This window comes from Desmodus rotundus, chromosome 6 (genome assembly GCF_022682495.2).
Source record: "Desmodus rotundus isolate HL8 chromosome 6, HLdesRot8A.1, whole genome shotgun sequence".
Taxonomy (NCBI): Eukaryota; Metazoa; Chordata; class Mammalia; order Chiroptera; family Phyllostomidae; genus Desmodus; species Desmodus rotundus.
The window spans coordinates 90,281,859-90,305,407 of NC_071392.1; the positions used below are offsets into that span (position 1 = coordinate 90,281,859).

Here is a 23,549-nt window from a genome sequence, read left to right on the forward strand (position 1 = left end):
ACGGTGCAAGCAGCAACTAACTAGAACGTCCAGGAGAGGAAAAAAACTGTCAGTTGTAGCAGCAACCAAAAGGGACAAAATTCTTAGGAATAAACCAAAGGACACAAAACACATGATTCATTTGAAGACAATCTCAAAATACTCCCATGAGATAATAGAATTAAATGAGTGGAACAGTGCGGCGGTCTTCAGCAAGGACAGGCAGAATCGCAAGGATGTCCACTGATTAACCCTAAGTTAATATACAAATATAACACGATCGTGGAGAGAAACCATACTTTCCGACAGAGAAAATCACCTGTGGAGGCAGGCGGTGGGACCCATGAAGCTACAGCGATGGAAGCCTGCGGCGCTGGCTCATGAATGGAGCCGCCAGAAAGATCTACAGCGAGCCACACAGGGATGGGAAGCAGGTATGTGACAATGTGGCATTTCAAATCACGAAGGATACAAAGTAGCACGTGGGGAACACATGCAGAGCCATCCGGGGGTGAATGGCTGAACCGGAATCTCTCACTTGCACCTCAACAAAAATGGATTCGGGAGGAATCAGACTTAAAGATGAAAACCGGAACGGTGCACAGTAGGTGGGAGGATTTAAACTGAAAACAAAACCTGATAGCTCAGATCATATACCAAATGCTAATTTTCTTCACATATTAAGGGGTATGTCAAATCAGGAAGTAAAGACCAACCACCTAACAGAACAGGGGAGAGTACGTGAGTAGGCAGGCCCGTTTACAGAAAAGGAAAGATGGTGTCCTCAAACGTGGGGAAATAGGATCCCACCCCTTCATAATAAGGAAAATACTAATAAACTGACACATGCTAATTTTCACCCAGCAGATGGAGAGACATCACGAAACCCAGTAACGTATTATGTTGGTGATTCACTGCTGGGGAGAATGCAGACTGCGGCCCTGCGGCCCCCACCCAGGCATGTTCTCTCCGCACACCATCTGTCGAAAGTGACGCAGATGATGGCGGCGCCACTGGGGGGAGCAAGTCTGGGGACAACCTAACTGTAGACCAACAGTACATCACGATAAAATCCAAACAGTGGGGCGTGATGCAGCCACAGGGAGAGAAAAAGAGGCTGCATGTGCTGGCACGAAATCGTCTCAGAGGGAGACAGACGGCTATGTTGCTGGGTAAAACCAACTGACCAACCAACCCACCCGCCCTGAAAACTACACCTGCACGTTCACGCGCGAAGGAGCTTGGAACCAGATGCTGGAAGCTGGTCGCAGGGGCTGCTGCTGGGGGAAGAGCTAAGGTAGGAGGGTGGGAAAGAAAATTTACGTTTTCCTGTTTGCCTTTTTGTGCTGCTTTATTTCTGTGACATGTGCACTTATTACTATTAAGAAAAACTCAGTATCTTTTTTTGAAGGGGAATTTGACATAAAATTGACTGTCACTGACTCACCTATCATCGAGTCTACTGAAATTAGACCAAAACAAAGTATTTGACGCAAACCAAAATCATCAGCTTGTATATTTCACTCTGTTCATCATCCTCCCTAGCTGGGCCGCGACACCAGCTCTAACACCAACTACTACGTAAATAGTACTTGCTGTCACACATTTATATACAGCAACATATTCTGTGTGATTTCCCTCCTAAAACATGCAAGCTGGCAAGCAAAGTGACTAGTTTCCTTTAAAAAATTATTTATTTATTTATTTATTTATTTTGAGAGAGAGAAGGGAGGGGAGAAAGAGAGGGAGAGAAACATCAGTGTGTGGTTGCCTCTCACATGCCCAACTGGGGACCTGGCCCGTACCCCAGGCATGTGCCCTGACTGGGAATCAAACCAGTGATGTTTCAGCTCGGAGGCTGGTACTCAATCCACTGAGCCACACCAGCCAGGGGCTCACTGGGTTACTTTTAAAGAATTTGCCCTCTCCTCACCTTTCCCTACTACAGCCCTAGCACCAGAACCAGCCCATGCCAATCCAATTTTTTTTTAAGACTTCATTTATTTTTAGAGAGAGGGGAAGGGAGGGAGAAAGAGAGAAAGAAACACTAATGTGTGGTTGCCTCTCGTGCGCCTCCCACTGGGGACCGGGCCTGCAACCCAGGCAGGTGCCCTGACTGGGAATCGAACCAGTGACCCTTTGCTTCGCAGTCTGGTGCTCAATCCACTGAGCCAAACCAGCCAGGGCCGAATACAATTTTCAAACAGCCCTTAGAGCAGGAGCAGTAATTTTAGCATCAGTTCACATGGTTCACATAGGAGTGAGTGGTGCACACTAGCAGGGCCATTTATTCTCTGGTCTCCTAATGGCGACTACAGCCTTTCAGAATGGTTAGCTGCACTGAGAACAATTTATTCCAAGCAGCTAAATTTGGATCTACTTTGTATAAAAATTCTCTAAATATTCTTATCTGGCAGTAACAGAACCCAAAACAGCAACAGAAGCAGAGCTGGTAAGGGACCGCACTCCAGCCGTCCTCACTCGGTACACTCACTCCCTGAGTACTCTGAGCCTGGGGGCTGCTCTTTGTAAGGCCCCGACATTGCCACAGTCACAGGGGTGTGACGGCCAAGCGCGTATTCCTGCTTCAGAGCCCAGTGGAGCCTCAGAGGAGCGCCCCTTCCACCGCGATAGCGTGAATGGACGGAAAGCTACGTTCTCTCCAGGGAAGGGCTCAGGGCTCACAAAGAGAGCCCTCCTCCAGGTGAGACACGCCTGCACTCCTGCGCCCCATATGTTAACATCAGCTGAGCCGCACGCCAGCCACTGCGCCAGCCTCAGCAGCCTCGAAGATCTGCACACGAGGCTCCGTCCAGTCCTCTCCAGCTTGCCCGTCTACCACACCTGAGAAGGCATACACCACAGTTGTCACCACGTCACAGATGGAAAGTCCCAACTCTCCCATGGTCACTGGTCAGAGAGAAAAGCGAGGACACCCAAGCACTGCGACGCCGTTTCTGTGCCCAGGGCTCTCAGTTCTGCCTGCTGTGCCAGCGTCATCACACCTGTGCCCCTTCACTCTCAACGGGAACAGAGTGAACACTGAGAACTCCGCGCCGGTCCCGCCTGAGACGCGTCCACACTGATGTGTGAGACAGCCGCACCGCCTGTGCTGCTGTCGCTCCCTTATGTGACACCTCCCACTCCCCCGCTGCAACAGCCCCGGCCTCCCACTCGGCCTGTGGACCAGCACCTGCACGGTGGAGGCCAAGAGACCCTCCCTGGGGTCTGATGACGAAAGCTATCCTGTCCACCACCAGGCGCAGTGTGTAGGGCAAACGAGGGTCGAGCGGGTCCTGTCTCTGTGACATACACAGAGCAGTGGGAGTTCATTCCAAACCTAGACAGGCCTGTTCTAATTCCCTCGGGCTCCAGCAAAAAGCCTGCACTTGACCCAGGCGACCAGAATGCTCCACATGCACGCACACCAGTCTCTTGCAAGAGGAGGGGTGACGAGCTGGAAACCGCATGGCAGTCCGCCCACGGCCTGACGGAACGGCCTCCGTGAGGGCTGGACTGGGGGCCACGATGAGGGGCCTGGTAGCTGACAGAGAGGGGCTTCTCTGCTCCCTTCGAGTTCTCTCCACTTCTTCTACCCTTTGCTTCCAGGCGGTTCCTCCAGCGAGCCAGCTCCCACATCAACCTGTGAGTGTCTTTTCTGGGCTACTCGACTGCTGGCAATCACCGACTGTCCAGCCAATCACATGGACAGCCCTTCCCCCTGGCGATCACACGACCACCCCGGCTCTGCTCGGTTCCTCTTGCGCGCCTTCTCCAGAAGGGATGCCCTCTGGCCCGAGGGCAGAGAACACACATCACAGGGGGAAGGCGTGCACTTGAGTCTCTGATGGGAGCTCAGGAACTAGAAACCACTCTCCTGTAGTAATCAGAAGCCCTCACGTGGCTATGAGTGTATTTAAAACAATTCTAAAGTACAAAACCAAGTTAATTATTTGAAAAACGGCCGTAAGTGACTTTGAAACAACTGAGTAGATGGCCACCGCTCTTCAATGACACGGAAGTCATGAGGGGCCTCCTGGCCAGCGGCTGTAAGAGCACTGGGGCGGGGCCGGCTCGGGGCCACGCACATGCGAGGGTCTGAGAGACTCGCCAGACTTACCTGCCCAGCTGTGTCTACAAGTTGAAGATGATATTCTTGTCCATTTACTGTGATCAATTTCGTGAACGCTACAGGAGAGAAAGGAGTTAAAGTATCAGTTAGCTAAACTGTTAACTTCAGGTCATTTATAGCCCGAACAATGACAACCAATCAAAAGTCTTCTAAAAAGTTCCATAAAACAATCTTCCCAACCTTCATTATTTAATTAAAAAACATCGCTGACTAAAATCAAGATTGGCTAAACCTTGAATTTCTTAAAGAAATTGAAATCAGACAATAATCATCCCATAAAAGTAATTTGAATGCTCTATCTGTGGATAATCCTTTCTCTTGTGGAAAGTAGAATATATAGTTTGATGTCTAGAAAAAACCAAAAGCACGAACCTCCTTATTAATGTGTGGGAAGCCTGACGCCAGAGCGTAAAGAGCTAGTATCTGATGGAGCGCTAGCACTACAGACATCCCGTACTCTCGAAGCGTCACCGTCTCACCGACAGAGAGAACGGCAGTGGGACAGACGTCCTGGAGGAAGCCATTGCTCCCACTCAGCATAGGGTCCAAGCAATTTGTCACAATTTCCTTTTCCTACCAAGGGGTGGGTGGGGGGAGCAAGTCAGACTCAAATAACTTCTGGAAAAGTCAACTCAGAATTTTAAGGAGACAGACTTCAAGCAAATATAGACAAAAGAGGAAAGAACTATTAATAGTGACTGACTATTACAAAGAACCATCTGGAACCCTGACAACCAAATGGGAACAGGTTTCTGCACCCCGTCCCAGCCTCCTTGGCTCACGAGGAGTCTCCGTCTGCTGGCCGCCCATCGGACTTGCTCAGAGCTGGCCAGCACAGTCTCGCCCACGCACTTCTGTCCCTCAGCCAAAAGGGAAGGAAGACCAGACAGATGACAGACTGCGAGCGACCGTAGGCGGCAGGAGGGCGGCGAGGAGACAAGTGGTGACCCCGCAGATCGGCCCCGGTGCTGCGTGTGCCCAGCGCGCCCATGCTCGGTGGGGCGTGGGACCACACTGCTCAAGCAGCTGTTCCACGTGACTGCAATCTCGCGCTCTTTCTGGAAATGATCACTTAAAGAAATAATTCTAAGAAAAAAATCCTGCTGCGTGTTTTCCATACTGGGACCTCTCTGAGCTCGGGATGCCCAGGGCACCTACTGTGCTTTCAATCGCGCCAGCCATGGGCAGCCAGGAGGCACGTGAGTGGAAAGCTGCTCCCACACCTCCCACGAGGCCCACCCGTGCGCTCAGACTGGATGAAAATTACACACAAAACGCTGTGAGGAAGAAAGCAGCAGCCCTCTATCAGAACTAAGTAATTGTGGTTATCCAGTAATGTTGTAACGAGATGATCTACCCAAACACCACTCATTCACCAAAGAAGTATTTCTCCAGCACCTGTTACGACCACCACTAGGTGCCAGGGACCCTGTGGTCCCTGACCTCAGTGAGCGGACACCCAGCGGAGGAAGCAGGGGACTTGAACCTGTTGCCAGGTGCCTTCTCTGGGAGGGGCACCCAGGCAGAGGTGGAGGAGCACGTGAAAGCTTTGTGAGAAAAACCAGTAAGGTCAGCGCCACTGAGGCTGAGCATGGCGGGTGGGGATGGGGGACGGGAGACAGGGTGCGGAGCCGGAGGCCTTAGAAGACATGGTCAGACATGATCTCAGGCAGTAGGTCCTCCAACCACACTGTAAAATTCTAGAGCAGCGTTTCTCAAATTGGAGCAAGCACAAAAGTCAGTACAATCTTGTCACAACACCAATTCTTGGACTTTGGGCACCAGAATCTGATCAGCAGCCGCGAGGGGGCGTTACCTATTCACGATGCGGTCTCTCTAGGATAGCCTGTGAAAGGCGGTATCTTTTCTGCCCAACACTCTTTAAAAATGGTGAGCATAGGAACATCTATTACCACAAGCTCTCACCTAATGGAGAGCAACAGCTTCAATATCAATATAAATCCAACACAGGTCATAGGATACACACAAAGATCACAGGTATGGAGCCGGAGCAACCACACTGTGACCGTCAGATCACCGTGTAAGTGAGCACCAGGGATAACTGAGTAACAGGAGGAGACAGAACCCCAGATATTGATGCTGTGGAACCGCTATGTATGTGGCAGTCTAAACACCAAGGAAACCTTCCTGATCAGCGATCTTCAAGAATTACACGACCTCAATACCTGTCTCTTCAAAAAATGGGAAGGAAGGATATTAACTCTTGATGTGTACATTTCTCTTGAGCATCACTTTGCATGACATACTTGGTAGAGAGTAAGAGTATAACCTAACAGATCGTCTAATATAAATGGAGTTTCAGATACTTTGAGCAAGAGCTTAAATGATTAATGCCCATCGTACAGTCCTATAATTCCTAGAAAGAAGTAGCATAAAAATTTATGCAAAACAAAATACCAGCATTTGTTCTCCAATTTAAGTGTTTATGAACTTGGGAAATTACAATGGCACATTGCCATACTGTTCATCTATCAATACATGCATTGCCTTGGATTGTTTTTCTGTAACACTTTCTATAAAAGAAAATCTTATTTTCTCTCAAGGGCAAAGACTATATAGCTTTACTCTCTCTGTACGCAAAACACATTGCTAGGGACCTGCTGGAAACTTATCAATTTTGTGGTCAGATGTCTCATATCATGTTTGAATAATAAAATTTCCTTGTTAAAAAAAAGAAAAAAAAAAGAAGACATGGTCAGAACTTCAGATTTTCATTCAGAATATACTGGGAAATCAAGGGTGGTGAGCAGTAGAGGGACCTGATCCAATTCACACTCTGTTGTACAAGGATCTCTCCGGTTATGCTGTGAAGAGCAAAGTGGACACGGGCCAGTGGTGGGGACTGCAACAGTGACAGAGGGGCAGAGGCGGAGATGTGAGACACGACACCCAGGAGCCCTGTGTGGTCAGGTCAGGAACTCGATGGAGGGTCAACCTCGGAGACTAGGAGGTAGGAGCAAAAAGGCAGGAGATGCAGCTGTACGTAAGACAGGAAAAAACATTAACAAACATTTAGTATACCCCTGCGCACAAAAAGGATGTGAACCCTCCTACACGACGCAGTGAGATGAAACGGAAGCTCTCCCATCTGTCCTGGGAAAAGCGCCTCCCGGCGTCACTACAGAAGGAGGGAAGTGTCCTCAGAGATCTGCCTGTCACCCCACAGCCCGGGAGCGGGCTCTCCTGCGAGCTGGAGGAGGAATGGAAGGCCCGCTTTCCCCTGACAGCACTTTCCTTGAACCCTTTCTCCCTCCCTTTCCAGTCCCTGGAGAAATTAATCCAATTTCCAGCTTACAATCCCAGAACTCCTCTAAGCAGGCTAATAGCTACTTCTAAGCAAGGGACGGAAGACTTCTAAGGTTGGGTATTCGCAAACTAAGACCTGCAACACCGGTGTGCACGGCCAACCCTTCACTCAAGTCCTACTGGGCAGCCTGCCCACCACACGACACCCCAGACCCGACCTCCCAATCTGCCGGGCAGCGCCGGGAGCTCACCGGGAGCCCTACACTGAGAGGGCAGAAGCCGGGCGCTGCCACTCCTCCATAAGTCACGACCTGCCGTGCCGCACCCCCATGCCGGTCTCGCTGGTGAGTTGTCAAGAGTCCCACGGCAGCACACACACAGGCACGGCTGCACAGGGGGTGCTACTGGTCGCCCACCACAAGCGCACAGCATTAACAGATGATGACACAGCCCCAGGATTTTTGCTTTTGCAGTGACACTTCACAGAAATGTGTCACCACTGCCTGCCTGCTATCGACACCCTGTTCTATGTTAGAGTTAAGTGTAAAATAATTATTGGATCATTTCCAGATCTACAGAGTGCCCTGTTTTCTAGAACCAGAAAGCCATCCATTCATTTATGTTGCTAACAACACGTTTACGACGCCCATTCCATTCCTCTCTGATTCCCTATTACCACTGAACGATGTTTTTCTACTGAACAGTCGGGAAGGGTGGAGGAAGGGCTCCTGCCCCGTGTTACTGCCAGAAGCTTGGGAAGCAGTCTGACGTCTGAATACGCTCAGGAACTTTTAAGGGGCTCATACACGCTGATACTCGTTTCTGCGCTTGCCTGAAGACTTGCAATGGACTCACTCCTGAGACTGAAACACTATTAGGTAGAAAAGCATTGACAACAGGACTGAAGATATGTCCACAGCCTTTGAAGTAGGGCCACTGCACTGTTTCTAAGACAGTATCACGGTACGAAGTTGCACTTCTGTCTGACCCATTACTTACATAAAAGGAAGGTGCATTTCACACGTAACACCATGACTTTCCTTCCAACGCAACTTCAAATGGCACAATGACACACAATTGTAAAAACCACTTTTATAAGCAGAGCTTACCATGAAAACTACCTTCTGCTGTTCTATGAGTAACATTCCCAGAGAGCCTTATTTCTTTAAGGACACCACGTTCTAAGTCGCTATGTATAGCAAATATTAAGGCCAAAATCATGGTTTCCTTGTGTTCTTATTCCAACTGATAGATAACCGAGCTTGTGCACCCAGAACTCTGATGAATCTGCTCCTCACACGGACGAGGCTTACTACTCTGCGATGCTACGCAAACCAACAGGAGGCAATCGGACCCCTCCTTCCGGAGAAGGCAGAGGTTCCTCTCAAACACGTGTCTTCCTGGTTGGGTCAGCAACTGACAGGTTTCCTCCCGCTACCAGCAAACTGGGGCAGAAAGACAGCCGGGGACTCTGAGCCAGAGGTCAGCAAACTTTTCCTGGAAAGGGCCAGAGAGTGAGTATTTCAGGCTCTGTGGGCCGCGGATGACCTTCAACCCCACCGCTGTGGAGGAAAAAGCGGCTGCAGACAGACAGATGCACGTGAATGAGCACAGCTGTGTTCCAGTCAAACTTTATTCGCGGACGCCAACATGAGAGTTCCATGTCACGAACATTCTTCTTCTGACTCTTTTTGAATATTAAAAATGTCAAAACCTTACTTAGCTTGTGGGCCGACTTGGCCTGCAGGTTGAAGGCTGTCCATTCCCCCTGTGGTGAGCCTCTTAAGTCTCTCTTGCGAGCTTTGGGCAGGTGGGGTCTGCGAGTCTAGCCGTCTCACCTCGTGAGCCTGGCCATCAGGCAGGCTTCACGTCTAGCAAGCCACTCAGGCTCTGATGAAGCCACGCTAAAACCCGCCTGCTCCCGGTGACAAGCCCCACATAAGCCCTGGGGTCACCGGTCTGAGAAGACTGGTGCCAGGCGAGCGGGGTTCTCAGAGGGCCTGAAACCAGCTTCGAACAAGCAACCTCCCTGGATGGAAGTGCCTCAGATTCTCCCCGTGACCCCCAGAACCAAGACTTGTCTCTAGAATCGTCCTTCAAGGAGATTCTGAAACCATGCACTGGAAATGGACCAGGTGAATGGTCCATTTCATGGCTGGTTCTGGTCTTTGGTGCTGTTGCTGAACATGGCACAGACGTGGCGAGAGGAAGGAGAGGAAGAAGAGGAAAACGAGGAAGAAGAAGAAAGGCTGCCCTCTGTGTCCCTGAAGCGCAGTGTGGAACAGGGGTTCCCACACTGGACTCTGGATTCCTGTGGAGGTGAGTAACAATTTCTGGATGGCAGGATCTGGATGAGGAATAAAAAAATCTTTGACTGTAAAGTGGGTAAAGTTTCTGGAAGCTTTTTTGGGACCCCTGTGAGTGACCTATAGGTCTAACCGAATAGCCCCTGCAATCAAAACCTCCAAAACCACACCAAGGCCGTCTGTTCGCAAAAGGAGGGCGTCCCAGTTTATCGATCTTGAAAACAGTACTTACTGTTCTCTATGGTTGGGTCGTAGGAGTCAACAAACTGGCCTTCCACAAACTGAATCGTCAACGAGGATTTCCCTGGAAGAGAGAGCGACGGTTCAGACTGCACTAGCATTATCAAGGTGAAAATTTTAGTTCTGCTATTTTACAAAACACCGCACTGTAACAGATGAAGAGACTCAAACTATTGGAATCAGAAAACATTCCTTTAATTGCCATTTAGGCAATTTCAAAATTCCTGTCAAAATAAACTCTTATGAATTAAAATGCTTTTGTGACATTAACAAATATCACCAACCAACAGGCACATGGCACTTTCTGTTGAAGGCGAACAACTCTTAAATAAGGTCTGCGCTGAGCTGGCTTCCTGTGGGGTCCTCGAAATCTGACTATTAACTGTAACATGGAAATCAGTAAAACATGACTTGCTTCTTTGGATGTTTTCCCATACGGCTGCCCCTCACCCAGGACCCAGGGCCCTGCACCCATCAGGCAGGTAAGAAATGGTTGGGACTCACTCACAGAGCCACCGTGAGCCCCGAGCCTGTGCTCTCACCCACCACGGGCCATGTACACTCCTACCGGAGGGCTTTGGGGCAGGGCTCCCTGGGAAGAAACAGCGCCAGACAGACTGTTTCATCACCAGGAAGCAGGAAGCGGCACCCTCCCAACCCTTCCCTCTCCGGCTCACGCTTGGAGCAGCGCTGTTAACTCACACACGTGCTGCTCCACCCACCTCCATCTCAGGGACCTGCAGGCAGAGCCGAAGATGGGGGCGGATTGCTAACTTGAGTCCCACACTCCTGGGCTTCCAGTCTGAGGGCCTCCCTGAAACCACGGAGAGGTGCAGTTCACAGGGGGCACAGGTTTTCACACCAAAGGCCATCCCCTTACACTTAGAAATTTACCAACCACTGTATTTTTGGCCGTGTATAATGCACACCCATGTTTTGGACCCAAACTTTCAGGGAAAATGCTTTTGTTTTTAATTATTTATTTATACCGAGATACCTTTTTTTTTTTTGTATTATAAAGGAACTTTAGCATTTATTTTTGAACACATCATGGTACAAGAAATTTTATGTAACAAATAATTACAAACACAAGAACAGATAAAAGGTATCCAGGCACCACTTGTGTATAATGCGCATCCTTATTTTCCCTCAAAAATTTGGGCAAAAAGTGCGCATTATACACGGTAAAACCCGGTAATAAGCTGGCTGAAAGGTGGGAGCTGCTGGGAGACAACCAGAAAATTTCCAGGTTGGTAGGCTCATTACTTACACCCCACGAGCGGCTAAACACAAAGTTCAAGTGTCGCCAGCGTACTGACCACTGAGATCGCTCTCTACAAGGCAGCCGACGAGGGAAGTCTTAAAAATTACACGTTACTCCATACCTGCTGAAAACCCTCATTGTGATTAGACTAAATTCCCAACTCCGAACCAGGGCCCACAGGGACAGGCCCTGCCTGCACACGCCCCCCCACCCCAACCTCATCCGCTACGCCCCCCACGGGCCCCTTCCCTGGCTCCAGCCACGCCCTTCAGCCCCAGGCGGCTTCCCACCAACCTCAGCACCTTTGTTCTAGCCGCTCCCTCCCTTCCCCTGCGATCTTTGAGAGTATGACTCACTTTTGTCATTATTCTGGTCTGCGCTCAAATGTCCCTTCTTTGGAGAAGCCATCGCTAAAACTACCCCATGGAAGGTGGCACCCCTCCCCAACATCACTCTATCATACCACTGTGTTGTATTCTTCTAGTGCTTGAACTTAGCTGGACTTGACCTTCATTAGTCTTTGGAGACCCTGCAGACACTTGGGTTTCTGAACAAATGAATGAAATTCAAGCTCAGACCCCCACAGGGCACTCGCATGCGCTCAGAGGCTGCAGAAGATCTTAACTTTATAAATGTGACTAAGAAACAGGTGGACAGAAATTAAGAAGCAACTTCGTGGCACGAACCCGTACCCAGGCGGGGGCCTGCACGCGGTACCGGCTACAGCAGTGTCTAGGAACCGCACACATTGCGAACGACTGTGTTCAAAAGAAACCCTGTTACATAACCTAGCTCACAAAGATGCATTTAGCTCAAAATACAGAAAACTGTTTTATGTAATGAAAATAGCAATAAAAAAACCTGTTTTATGTCAGCAAAAACTGAAACATTTTAAAGAATAAGAAAATTCTTATTTACATCGAATGCTATTGCTTGAAGCAAAAGACATTTAACTAGGAAGAAAGAACAGAAACTTCTTTAGGGCTTCTGAAGAACGTCCAGGCACTCTGCACTTTGCTGGGCTTTTGAGTCCCTTAGGATAAGATGTTTTTGCAGGGGTGGGGGCGGGGAGCTTACACAGGGAAAGAAGAGAAGGAAGAAAAGAATTTCTCCCTATAGATAAATGAGCAAAGGTAAAAAGAACGGCATTTAAAAGATTTTAGTAACATTTGTGGAAGCAGACCTGGATTAAATATGTGACGAAAGGCACTGAGTGTGGCGTACGTGATGAACTCCCCCAAAGGGGAGAGAAGCCAGTAGGAACCAGTGGACTGGACGTGAACTGGCACTGGGGAAAGTCTCCCCAGCTATGCCTGCAGGGGGGAAGCGGGGAGGGGAGCAGAGCCCTTGGAGGGAGGGCATGGAATTTAGGCCAATAGAAAAGGCACCGAACAAGACAGCATGGGAAGAATGGAGTTACAGCTCACGAGCGGACACGTGTAAACACACTTGCTGGTGCACACCCAGAGAGAGTTGCTCCTTTGCGTCACAAGGGGCAGACATTATATGACGGGCTAGCTCACACTTGAAAACACAAGCAATCCTTCCGGCAAAAGCAGCGATGTAGTCCAACCCAAATCCCAATGGGGCTGACAGGCAGCTCTCGCCCTCAGGAGTGACTGGGACACTGGGACCGAGGGCCCGGTCCGCAGGAGCAAGCTGGACCTCTGGGTCACAGGGTCCTGGGAGAAAGAGCTCACTGCTAGCAGGGGCGGGACTGAGAAAAGCCCGGTCTGCCTGGGGCCTCTTCTCCACTTGGACTCTCCCCTTTGGGGAGATCATTAATTACTTAAATTGAAAAGGGACAGGAAGGCTACAGTTGCTGACATGATGGTGGTTTTCTGCTGTTTCCATTAGAAGTAGAATTATTAGGCAACTAGTGTTGAAATCTTTGCAAGTCAGCACTGCACAATAACGAATCTTGGCAAACAAACCCCACTGCTCCTGGTGTTCACAGCTGCGGGTCTCGTAATTCCTGGCTGTAAGGGCCGTCCTCACCCTCTGAAGCAGCAATTCGGCTCCTTTGGCCAGTGCAGCCCGCTGGCAGCTACAAAAGGCCCGGTCGACCCTTCAGCAAATTATGTTCTTCACTTGATCACCTTCTGCATTTCCCCCAGTAACCACCTCAAGCATTCATTTACTTGGGCCTTTGTTCTTGTTGAATTCACATCCTAGACACCAAAGATTTCCTGAAGGTGTTTCAGCCACGCCCACGGAGGCCTGTGAGCCTGTTTGACGGGTGATGGGGGCCGGGGGTGGGGGTTGGGGGGGGAGACAGGGACGGGACAGGACAGGACAGGACAACATGACACGACGAACAGACGGAACACGGTGCAACGCCAACAGAGTGACCCCGGCGAGCTGAAACGTAACATGTGTGCAAGGGCGTGCACGTCAGCGCACAGAGACAGATCCCTCGTGCGAGGACAGGGCGCGCCATCAGGAAAGGTCTGAGAAGAATGTGACCCAGCACCCACACTGACTTCCACATACTCTCCCTCCAGGCTGCGAACAACCCTCACTTTAAAAGCCGCAGGGATCACTATATGAAAGTTCCACCCGAACTTGCAGCAGGTCACAACAGCGGCTCCGGTGCTTTCACAATGGCGACATGGCACAGCAACCTTTCCCCCGGCGCCGTCATTACAGAGACATACTTCCAAGGCTGCTGACTAAGTCTCATCCTTCACCTCGCTGCAAAATGGGTGCTGTTTACATAACACATTTTAGTGTCTTTCAGATGAATTTTGAACTGGTTCTCATGTTGCTTCTCCTAAAAAGAAACTGACTTGCACATGACCCCACCTCTCCTTCACACCCACCTGCTCTGGAGCAGCGCACACGCCCCTGGTCCCAGGGACACAATGGGGAGGAGCAGGTTTCGGTGTAGTGACCGGTCCGTCCAGACCACTGCCATGCAGCTGGGACACAGCCCGTTCTGAGGACTGCTTTCGTTTTCACCTCAAATTCTTCACATCGCCTCACACAACTCTGAGGGCCACGTACACAAGCTAACAGTTCGGCTTCAAAGCTCGAGGGTCTTGCCGCCAACCACTGTCCCCACGCCGCAGGAGCGCACCAGGGTGTGATTACCACCTGGGGGAATCCACCTCCAATACCTGCCCCTGCCGCACACCAATCAGTGAGCAGCCAGCGCCCTCACTTTCTGACTCCCAGCGGCTCAACCGGACCGTCTCTGGAAGCAACGCTGTCCCGCCAGGTCACGAAATCCACACACTGTGCTAAGGCCAGCAGCACTGTCTTCAGAGCAGGAACACCAGGGTGGAATGGAAACATGAAACTTCCCAGTTACTCACACGTTAGTGACTGGGTAGCGAGGAAAATGTATTTCTCACTGCAGGCTACAGTGAAAAGGGTTACAAATACAGTACTCCAAACAATTATACCCCAAGTCTCCCATCTCCACCACTTCCTTCCCTATCGGTTTACGCCCCAAGATAAATCACTGTTCATAGTCTTTCATAAGAATCACCATTTCCTTTTTCTGGGCCCCCCGATAAATTCAGCGACCTTAATTTAATCACCTGCTTTGGTGAGCCTGTCTGCAGGAAGTCCTATGACCATGCAGGTTGGGGGGTGGCTGTCAAGCACCCCCACCACACCCTCACTTCCTAGGAGCCCTCTCTGTGGCTCCTTTCCCACGGCGCCACAGGCTGACTTACTACAAAACCTTGAGTACCAACCACACCTACAGGACGGGAGCGTTAACACCCCCCCCCCCACTAAAGTTTATCGACCACTGCTCTCAGGCAAAGTTCAAATTTAATGGATCGCCCTAATTTCCTCCCACCTCCAGGGTGTCCCCCCAGTTCTCTGTGCCTTCCAGCATCTCAGACCTTAAGCACTGAAAGAACACCTCACCTGGACCAGGATGGGGATAAAGCCATGACTAAGAGGTAGGGGGTGCCTAACCTCAGAGGTCACCTGCTGTATGCACCCTAGTCTGGCCTCCTTGCAGAGTCCCGCCTGGCCCTCTCCCCGGGCTCCCACGTGTCACAGGAGGAAGAAGGCAGCACACCTTTTTCCCACAAAAACTGCTCTAGCCCCGTCCTTGAGACGCCATTCCCTCCCGGTCTCCTCTAAATCTCCCTCCCTCCTGAGAGTCACGAACAGATTCTTCTCAGTCTCCCCACTGGTTTACCCCACCCCGTGTGCTTTGTTAACAGTGCCTCTGCAACACTCAAGTGTCTCTCAAAGTCCCCCTCTGCTCTCCGAGCTGCAGCGAGGTCTCGCTGGGCACTGCAGCGGGTGGGTGCACGTGCCTGACCACGCACACGGGTGCACTCTACAGCAACAACCTCAGTCACTCAAAGCCCCAGCCTACTGATGCAAGTGGGACGCGCCCACGGAGACACATCGGAGCCCCCACGACTCGCAGCACTCCGACCACAGAGGAGTGAGCAGACCCTGGCCAGAGAAGCCTTTGGGGACACACAGTGCTGGGTAAACAGAGGGTGCAGGGTGTCCCATTTCTACCAAGGTCCCTGGTGACACTGACATTTGACGTACAATACAGACCAGCACCCATTTCAAGGACATAAGGGAGTAATCTGTGGTAATCTTCACAGGGCAAAAAGTATTCACCACATAAAAATGACCTTCCGACTCTGTATTCTGGGACATGTCCCTGTGGTCCCGGCGGCTCTGGGGAGCAGGGGCCACTGAGAACACCCAGTAAATTCAAATCAGAGTACACCTGGGCTTCAGAAACAGCACAACAGAAACAACCAGCGTCGCAGAAGCGAGTAAATGCAGCCATTACAGTGTACACCGCAGTGGAGGGAGGCTCAGGGTCCGTGACCCCAGCTGTGTATCTGGAGGCGACCCCCGGGCCTCGGACCCTCCCGGCTGGTGATGACCACACGAAACCGCCAACAGGAGGCCCGGCACCTGGCACCTGGTGCGCGGTCAGCAAGTGGTTATTACACCCCAGTGCCGCACGCCGATGTCGGTGAGGCTTTTTCCTAATTACGATCCACACAGCTCACCTCGAGTCCAGAGACGCTGACCGAAATCCAGTCCCGGGGTGGTCCTGGAAAAGGTGTCAGTGCAACGCAACCGACCTCCCCCTGGAAGGACCCTCCCCTCCGCTGGGAGAAAGGGATTCATGCGGAGAGTCAGGCTTCACTCCACATAAATCACACCTCAACAAAACAGTGTAAAAAAAGGAAGACGAGATATCTACTACTTTTTACTAAGCAGAACAGGATGGCGACGATCAGCTACATGGCTGCAGGCAGCTGGACTGAGTCCACTCGTTTGGAAAACGGAGGTCATAACAGCATCTACCTTACAGGTGGCCGTGAGGGTCAAATGAACATGCACGTAGAATATCTGGTTGTAGTAAGTCCTCCATACAGTTATCAGTGATGTTCTTAAGACAAATATAATACGCTTAGGAGAAAAATGCGTTCTAATGATTCTAACTAATCCGAAATCTATGGAAATGATATATAGTAACAACTATTTTAGCTAAGCCCTCAAAATAACACAAAAGTCAATAAATATACTCCTCCCGAAGCAGAAAACAGTTTTCTTTCTCCACTGCTGGGTGGCAAACTGCCCCAGACTTCAACTGCTCCCGATTCTGCAGGCTGTGCTGGGCTGGGCCCTCTGCTGGCCTCGCAGTCACCCCATAGGGGCCTGAGCTGGCGGTGGCCGGGGCCGGCCTCCCCTGGGCCGACCTACCGGATGGCTCAAAAACAGAAGCTGCCGACTTGTATGCCGTGAGCCCTGCAGCAGCACCCTGCCGTCCAGGAGTGCCGCAGGACCGGCACGAGGGCAGGGAGGCTCTTCTCTGGGAGCCACCGACAGAGCGGACATCCATGCGTGGTCAGGTTTGCGACCGGCAGGCTGGGTCCCCAGTGGACTGAGCCCGGGATGTATCGTCACCAACAACAGAGCCAGAGCACTGACGAACTGCACGCCAGCTCACCAATGTGTCCGTCCATGACGGCACTGCCCGTGACACTCTCGCCATGTGAGGCACCCATTTCCACAAACACGTGTGGCTCTGCTGACAGCAGCACGGGTGGCGGCTGCTCCGTGAGGGACGGGGTCACACGCACGCACGCACTATACACACACGGCAGAGCTACCAAGGCAGCCTTTCGGAAAAATGCACTCACCCCAGCATCTTTTCCCCCCAGGAGGCAGATGTTTTTTCATTTTAAAGATTTTATTTATTTATTTACTTCTTTTTAGAGAGAGGGGAAGAAAGGAAGAAAGAGAGGGAGAGAAAAACTACTCGGTTGCCTCTCACACGCCCCCAGCCGCAGACCTGGCCTGCAACCCAGGCATGTGCCCCGACTGGGAATCAAACTGGAGGCCTTTCAGTTCAGGGGAGGGTGTCCACACCAGTCAGGGCACCCCGGCGTTCTAATTTAATTTAAGAGGGGTGTGTTAAGAGTTCCTATGTGCGCTTGAACAGTGCCTCCCAGGATTCCAACACACAGCCCCACTCCTATCTCTACCACACGCAGTCACATGAGGGCATGTGAGGCAGGTAATCCAAAGTTTCATTGTTTACCGCAACCTACAGGTGAGACCCCATTTTAAGAGTTTACAAAACATTTTGCCTGAATTTTCTCGCTGTGCCTATCTGTGAGTGAAGCAGAGTCAACATCATCTTATTCTTTCTCACACCCCTTTCCCAATTTTTTAAAAACAGATATCTAGGGGCGAGAGAGAGAGACTGACCCCCAAGGCGCAATTACTATGACAAAGACAAGGTGAAGACTAACTGAGTAAAATCGGTCCATAAAGCGAGCACTCGTTCAAATGCCTGCTGCGTGCCTGCTACCGCCAAGCACTGCGCTTCCGCACACACCCTTCTGAGCGTGAGAAATACGAGTTTGCCACGCGATGGTCTGAGTTATGTAAATGAAAAAATGCGGACTGTCAGGGTAACCGAGCTACAGGAAAACAAGCGCTGCCAAGAACAGCCCGGAAACTCTCTTCCCCGAGGCTGGTTAAGTGCGGTGTTCGTTGCTACAGGACCACGTAAAGCCGAGCTGGAAGGCAAGGGGACAGACCTGGTAAATTCCAGGAAATTCAGTATTTGGCAACAATAAGGAATGAATTGTGCTAGATTTGTGGCCACAAGTGGGGAGAAGGCTGGGGGTTGGGGTGGGAGAGCGCTGAAGAAAAGCAAACAGGAGACAAACCCTAAAATTTTAACACGCTCTTTAACATGTTAAAGAGCATGACATTTAAGACTGAGCAAAACTAGTAATAACAAGAAATTAGGACAATAAAGTGATCAAATAAAGCACACTCATCAGTCAGCACGAATGGTTACTTACATAAAGATTATTTCTCCAGGAGTTCCCCCCAATCTGCACCGAGCCCACTCACTGACGCGCACGCACCAGCGGGCAGCCACCAGCCCCCTGTGGCAGTGAGCACCTGAAAGGGGGTCCATCCTAGCTGAGCTGCGTCACAGTGTGAAACATACAGGAGATCTGAAAACTGGGCCTCAAAAATGTAAAAATACCAATACACACTGCGTACTGAAATGGTAACACTTTGGAGTAAGTTATATTGTTCAATCCCACATGCTTCTTTTGACCTGTTTAACATGCCCACCAGAAGACTATCAATGCCCCGCGTGGCTTGCACTGTATCCCTCCTGGACGAAGCTGCTCTGCAGCGCAGCTGACGGGCACCAGGATGCCCCACTGGTACAAACAGGGGTCCGAGACATGAAAGGATGGCGCACTCTGTCCGACTATTTAGGGTAGTGCCCATCCAGAAACACACACGGTCAGAGAGGAAACAATGTATTCCAGTAAATACACTCCCACATTTTGGTAGCAGCCAGCAGAATGAAAAGGTCTAGACATGGAACCCCTCTCTCCTCTCCCCAAGCAGGAAAGCGGAATCCTCCTGCATCAAATGGGGATCCTCAGCAGCCTTCCTAGTGGAGTGGCAGTGTGTGGGGCCAAGCAGGTCTTACAACCTCCTTGGTTTCCAAGGCAACAGGGAAACAACCCTGCAGTACCAGAGTGTGTTGAGCAGACACTCGGGTAACATGGGAACTACGGGCGGCACACCCCCAGAAGCCCAGCTGCAGGAGCAGCCACCTGTCTGTAGGACCACAAGGACGACAAGGCAAGTGCGTGGACCTGGCAGGTGGGCCACCCCAAATCCTGGTCCTTTTCTACCATCTCTCATTTTAGCCACTGGCGCCATTACCCACTTGGGCACTCATGCCGACCACCTGAAGATATCCCCAGCATCTCCCACCTCACAAAGTCTACCCCTTCTTCCTCTACGTCCCAGTCTGCCTCTGCCTCATCTCACAGCACCGCCCCAGCCCATGGTGCCTTGATGGTGAACTTCAGTACACGGCTGACTTCCCACTTCCTTCCCTGACGGCCCTCATCCCCTGCACAGAGCAGTGGGAAGGGCCCTCTTAAGACTTAAAACAGGATCAGCAAACTACAGACCAGGGCCAAAAGGGCACAGCCTATGAGCTAAGAATAAGAGTGGTTTTTACATCTTTACATGGTTGAAAAGAATCAATAGCATTTCATGCCATGTGAAAACTCAGTGACATTAACGTCAATGTCCATAAATAAAGTTTTACTGGCACACAGCCACGTCCATTTGTTCCTGTGTCATCTGGAACCGCTGAAGTGAGTATTTGCGACAGAGGCCACGCAGCCTATGTATCTATTTGCTATCTGGTCTTTTACAGAACAAGCCTGTCAATCCCGGTACAGACAATCGTCTTATTTGCTGCTTAAAGCCCTTCAGTGACTTTCTACCGCTTCTGGGGAAAAGGATAACCCTTCCGACAGGGCACCCCAGGCTGCTCTGGGTGGGCAGCTGGCCCACTGGGCCCCCTCGTGCTCACATCTCACCCCTCTCCTCGTCCACCAACCCAGACAAACAGCCTCTTCTCCGCTCCTCCCAAGTGCCAGCCCTGTCTCACCCCTCGGACGTCTACACGTGCGGCTCCTCTCTGCTGGGAGGTCCTGCCCTTCCGCCCCCATCTCCCCACCCTCTGCCTGCCGAGTCCAGCTTTCAGGACAGCTTCCTAGGGCCAAGTCTCCCACCCCACCCACAGCTCTGGTAGCTGGCCCCTGGACTATTCCTCTCAAAGCATTTACCCCAACGTTTTAAAATAAGAACGTGCGTTACAGAGTGCTAGCCCTGGAGCCCCGCTTCAACTCAAATCCTGGCTCAGCCACGCCCCCACTGGCCTAGGCCAAACTACTCGCCCTTCCTGTGGCTCCGTTGCCCCACCTACAAGACAGGCATAAAACAGTCCCTACCTCCCAGGGCTCAAGGGTGCCCACACCAGCCATCATGCTTACTAGGAGCAGTAACTGTTTAGGGTGGCTCTTTTCCGGATGGAAGCTCCCTGAGGCAGGGGCCAATACTGCTCTCGCCTTTGGGACTAAGCGTACCGGGCCTGGGACACAGTAGTGAACTCGTGACCTTTAATCCACACGCTGTCCTCCTCAACCAGTCATTTCAGCAATTCAGTCGTTTGGGGGGCTGGAATCCTTTGGGCAGACCGATGGTAAAAGCCCTCGAGTCTTCCCCCCAAATCTGCACAGGTCTCCGAGAAAGCTCATGAATTCCCAGGTAAGAACTGCTACCCTAAGCTGGCAACGCTCCTCAGCATGCGCCACCCAGACTGGAGAGAATGCCTGCCAGGTAGCCATTCGGAGTTCACATCGAGAACAGGGCCAACGAGATCGTTCGGAAACCCAATCCAGGTCTCTCAGGCTGTCTGCACAGGGGGGTGGGGGTGGGATGGGGCGAGGGGGGGTGGGGATGTTCTTCGGAAACGTAAACACAGGGCTTTCTGTGTGTGGCCTGTCTTGCTGCGGCCCTCCTGCTCCCCAGAGCAAGCTCTGGGGTGCTCTGGACACGCAGCATGCTGATCTCAGCCCCTGGTGCACCCGAGGCCGTTCGAACCAGGCCGGAAATTCTCCACACTGCATCCAGTCACTTCCTAGCAGACAGACCGGGAAGTCCAAGTGTCTTCCCACTTCCACTCACGCCACGGAGTGTCATATTTTACTTTGGTGCGTCGTCCAGGTTGCCAAGGTCACTGTGAACCCACTGCCATCCTGATGTTAAAGCCACCGTGGTTGAATTTTGCCATTTATGTTTTTAACTCAGTCACTCATTCAAGTTATGAACAAGAAAGAAAGAGAACCTGTATTTTAAAATATTCCCTTTAAAAACAAATTCCAAACGTGACCAAGATTTGAAGAAAGCCAACCACCAGCCAGCTGCATTCGTATCTGAAGCACACAAGCCTCAGAAAAGCATCACCACTGCATAAAACTGTGCTAACTGGGAAAGCAGCATCTTTGTTTCCACATTCACAAATCGGAGCTAACATTCAACTTTTTTTAAAAAAAGACTTTATTTATTTTTAGAGAGGGGAAGGAGAGAGCAAGAGAGGGAAAGAAACATCCGACATGTGAGAGATACATCAATCAGTTGCCTCTCCAACGCCCCCTACTGGGGACCCTGCTTGCAACCTAGGAATGGGGCCCTGACTGAGGACCGAACCAGTGACTTACGGGTTCCAGGGACAGCATTCAGTCCACTGAGCCACACCAGCCAGGGCAACACTCAACTTTTGATCTTGCAAAACGAAGGACCACACATCTTGTTAAAACAGCAATTTGTTTCAAGTGCCCCGGCCCCAGTCTTTCTGAAGGCGAGCACCACAGAGACAGGGGAGGGGTGGCAGCGTGGTATGGGGAGCTCAGTTATATCCCAGTCACACCACCAGCCAAGGGCAGGCAGGAGCTAAGGTCATCAGGGCCCTTCAATGGCCCGACTTCCACATGTCCGCAGAGCCCAACGCAAGGTTTCCAGCACTTTGCACTACACCAGTACCGACTCAGACTTCAAATCCCATGTCCTCAGGGTCCGCAGAGCTCTTGGTCATCAGAATCCCAACATACGTTTAAGAATATTAAAATACTAAAATACTATTCCAGGACCTTTGGGTTTTGAGATAGTAAGTTATCTTTCTAAATCAATTGAACAGTTCCCGGTCAAGGCACCCGCAATACACACTCAGTTTACGGCAGCGAGCTCTCGGGCAACCGTTAAGACTTAATTTGGTATTTCAGGATAAACTAGAAACAAGAACAAAGGTTCCCTCAGTGTGGCCACTGAAGATTTCATGATGCTTTAACTTGCACAGTCATGTCCAGTTCAGTTCTGATTCATTCAAATAACTAAGTACAACCTACTCACAAAAACTTATAACTGCTGACTCCTTACTCCGGCCCTAAACTAATAAGGGAAGTGGCGTCCACTCGGACTTCACGATCACAGGTGGAGAGGGCCACTCCTCACTTTGTGATCGGGCTGCTTTTCACCTACATCCTGGTATCTGTGTTTGAACCATGTCAGTATCAGTCTACAGGTCCTGCGTATGCTGCTACCCCAGGCGACTTTTATTATTTGGGGGGAGCCTTGTCCTCACCAGGTTAAAAACAACACACCCTAAACTGCTCCGCCATCAGAGGCCAAGTCAGCTGGTCGGGAGATACCCTAACTCGCCCCAGGCTTTAGGGACTCACCTTGCCGGCTGCTCCCTGGATTCCCTGCAGCTCCTGCCAGGCCCTGCAGAATCCAGCTCCGACTACTTTCCCAGCTTCATTTCCTACTCCCACCTCATTATGCTCTAGCCACCCCCGCTTCCTTCCGTCCTCATGTGTGCCAAGTTATTCCTGCCTCCCCATCCTCGTCTCTCACAATGCTGCGGGGCCTCTCGCCCTCAGGAAGGCTCCTCCAAGACCACAGCAGCTAGGAAGCGGCCTGAACAGCAGCTCGGATGCACCTCATGTGGATCCAACTCTCTTCAACAGCTAGCAAGCATCTAGACACCACAGTTCCATGGTTCTTAAAGGTGCAGCCTGCCAAATTCTGGGGGTCCTTGAGACCTTTTCAGAGGGCTTAGGAGGGCAAAGCCATTTTCATAAAAATGCCCGGATGCTATCTGCCTTTTTCACTATGTTCGTATTTGCATGAGAAGAGAGGGTGAGAAAGCAATGGTGTGTGACACTGCTAGCGTGGTGCCCCCGGCGCCAATCACGACAGAGGCGGTGGGAACAAACTGCAAGGAAAGTCACTGTCTTCTGCACTGCCAGGCACTCACATTAAAAAGAAAAAAAAAAGCCATTTTCACTTAACAGTGTCCTTGAGGGCAGTAAGATTATTAGTTTTGTTAAACCCTGACCCTTAAGAACATATTTTTTTAGTACCCTGCAAGACAAAATGGGACGTAGGAACGCACGGAGCGTCCTGCCGCGTACTGACCGTGACGGCGGGCCCGAGGCAGAGCGCCCGTTTG

At 51.0% G+C, this 23,549-nt stretch overlaps 1 protein-coding gene across 2 annotated transcripts in view; it reads right to left on the reverse strand.

Moving 5' to 3' along the window:
- The window catches only part of RHEB (Ras homolog, mTORC1 binding), a 37,011-nt gene that overhangs the window by 7,564 nt on the left and 5,898 nt on the right, over positions 1–23,549 (reverse strand). The window contains exons 2-3 of one of the 2 annotated variants that reach the window (XM_053926328.2): positions 9,917–9,988; positions 4,100–4,167 (exon numbers count right to left, since the gene is read on the reverse strand). In XM_053926328.2, the coding sequence (XP_053782303.1) occupies positions 4,100–4,167; positions 9,917–9,988 (140 nt within the window). The remainder of the gene's footprint in view (positions 1–4,099; positions 4,168–9,916; positions 9,989–23,549) is intronic. The other variant, XM_053926330.2, reaches the window with a different exon arrangement.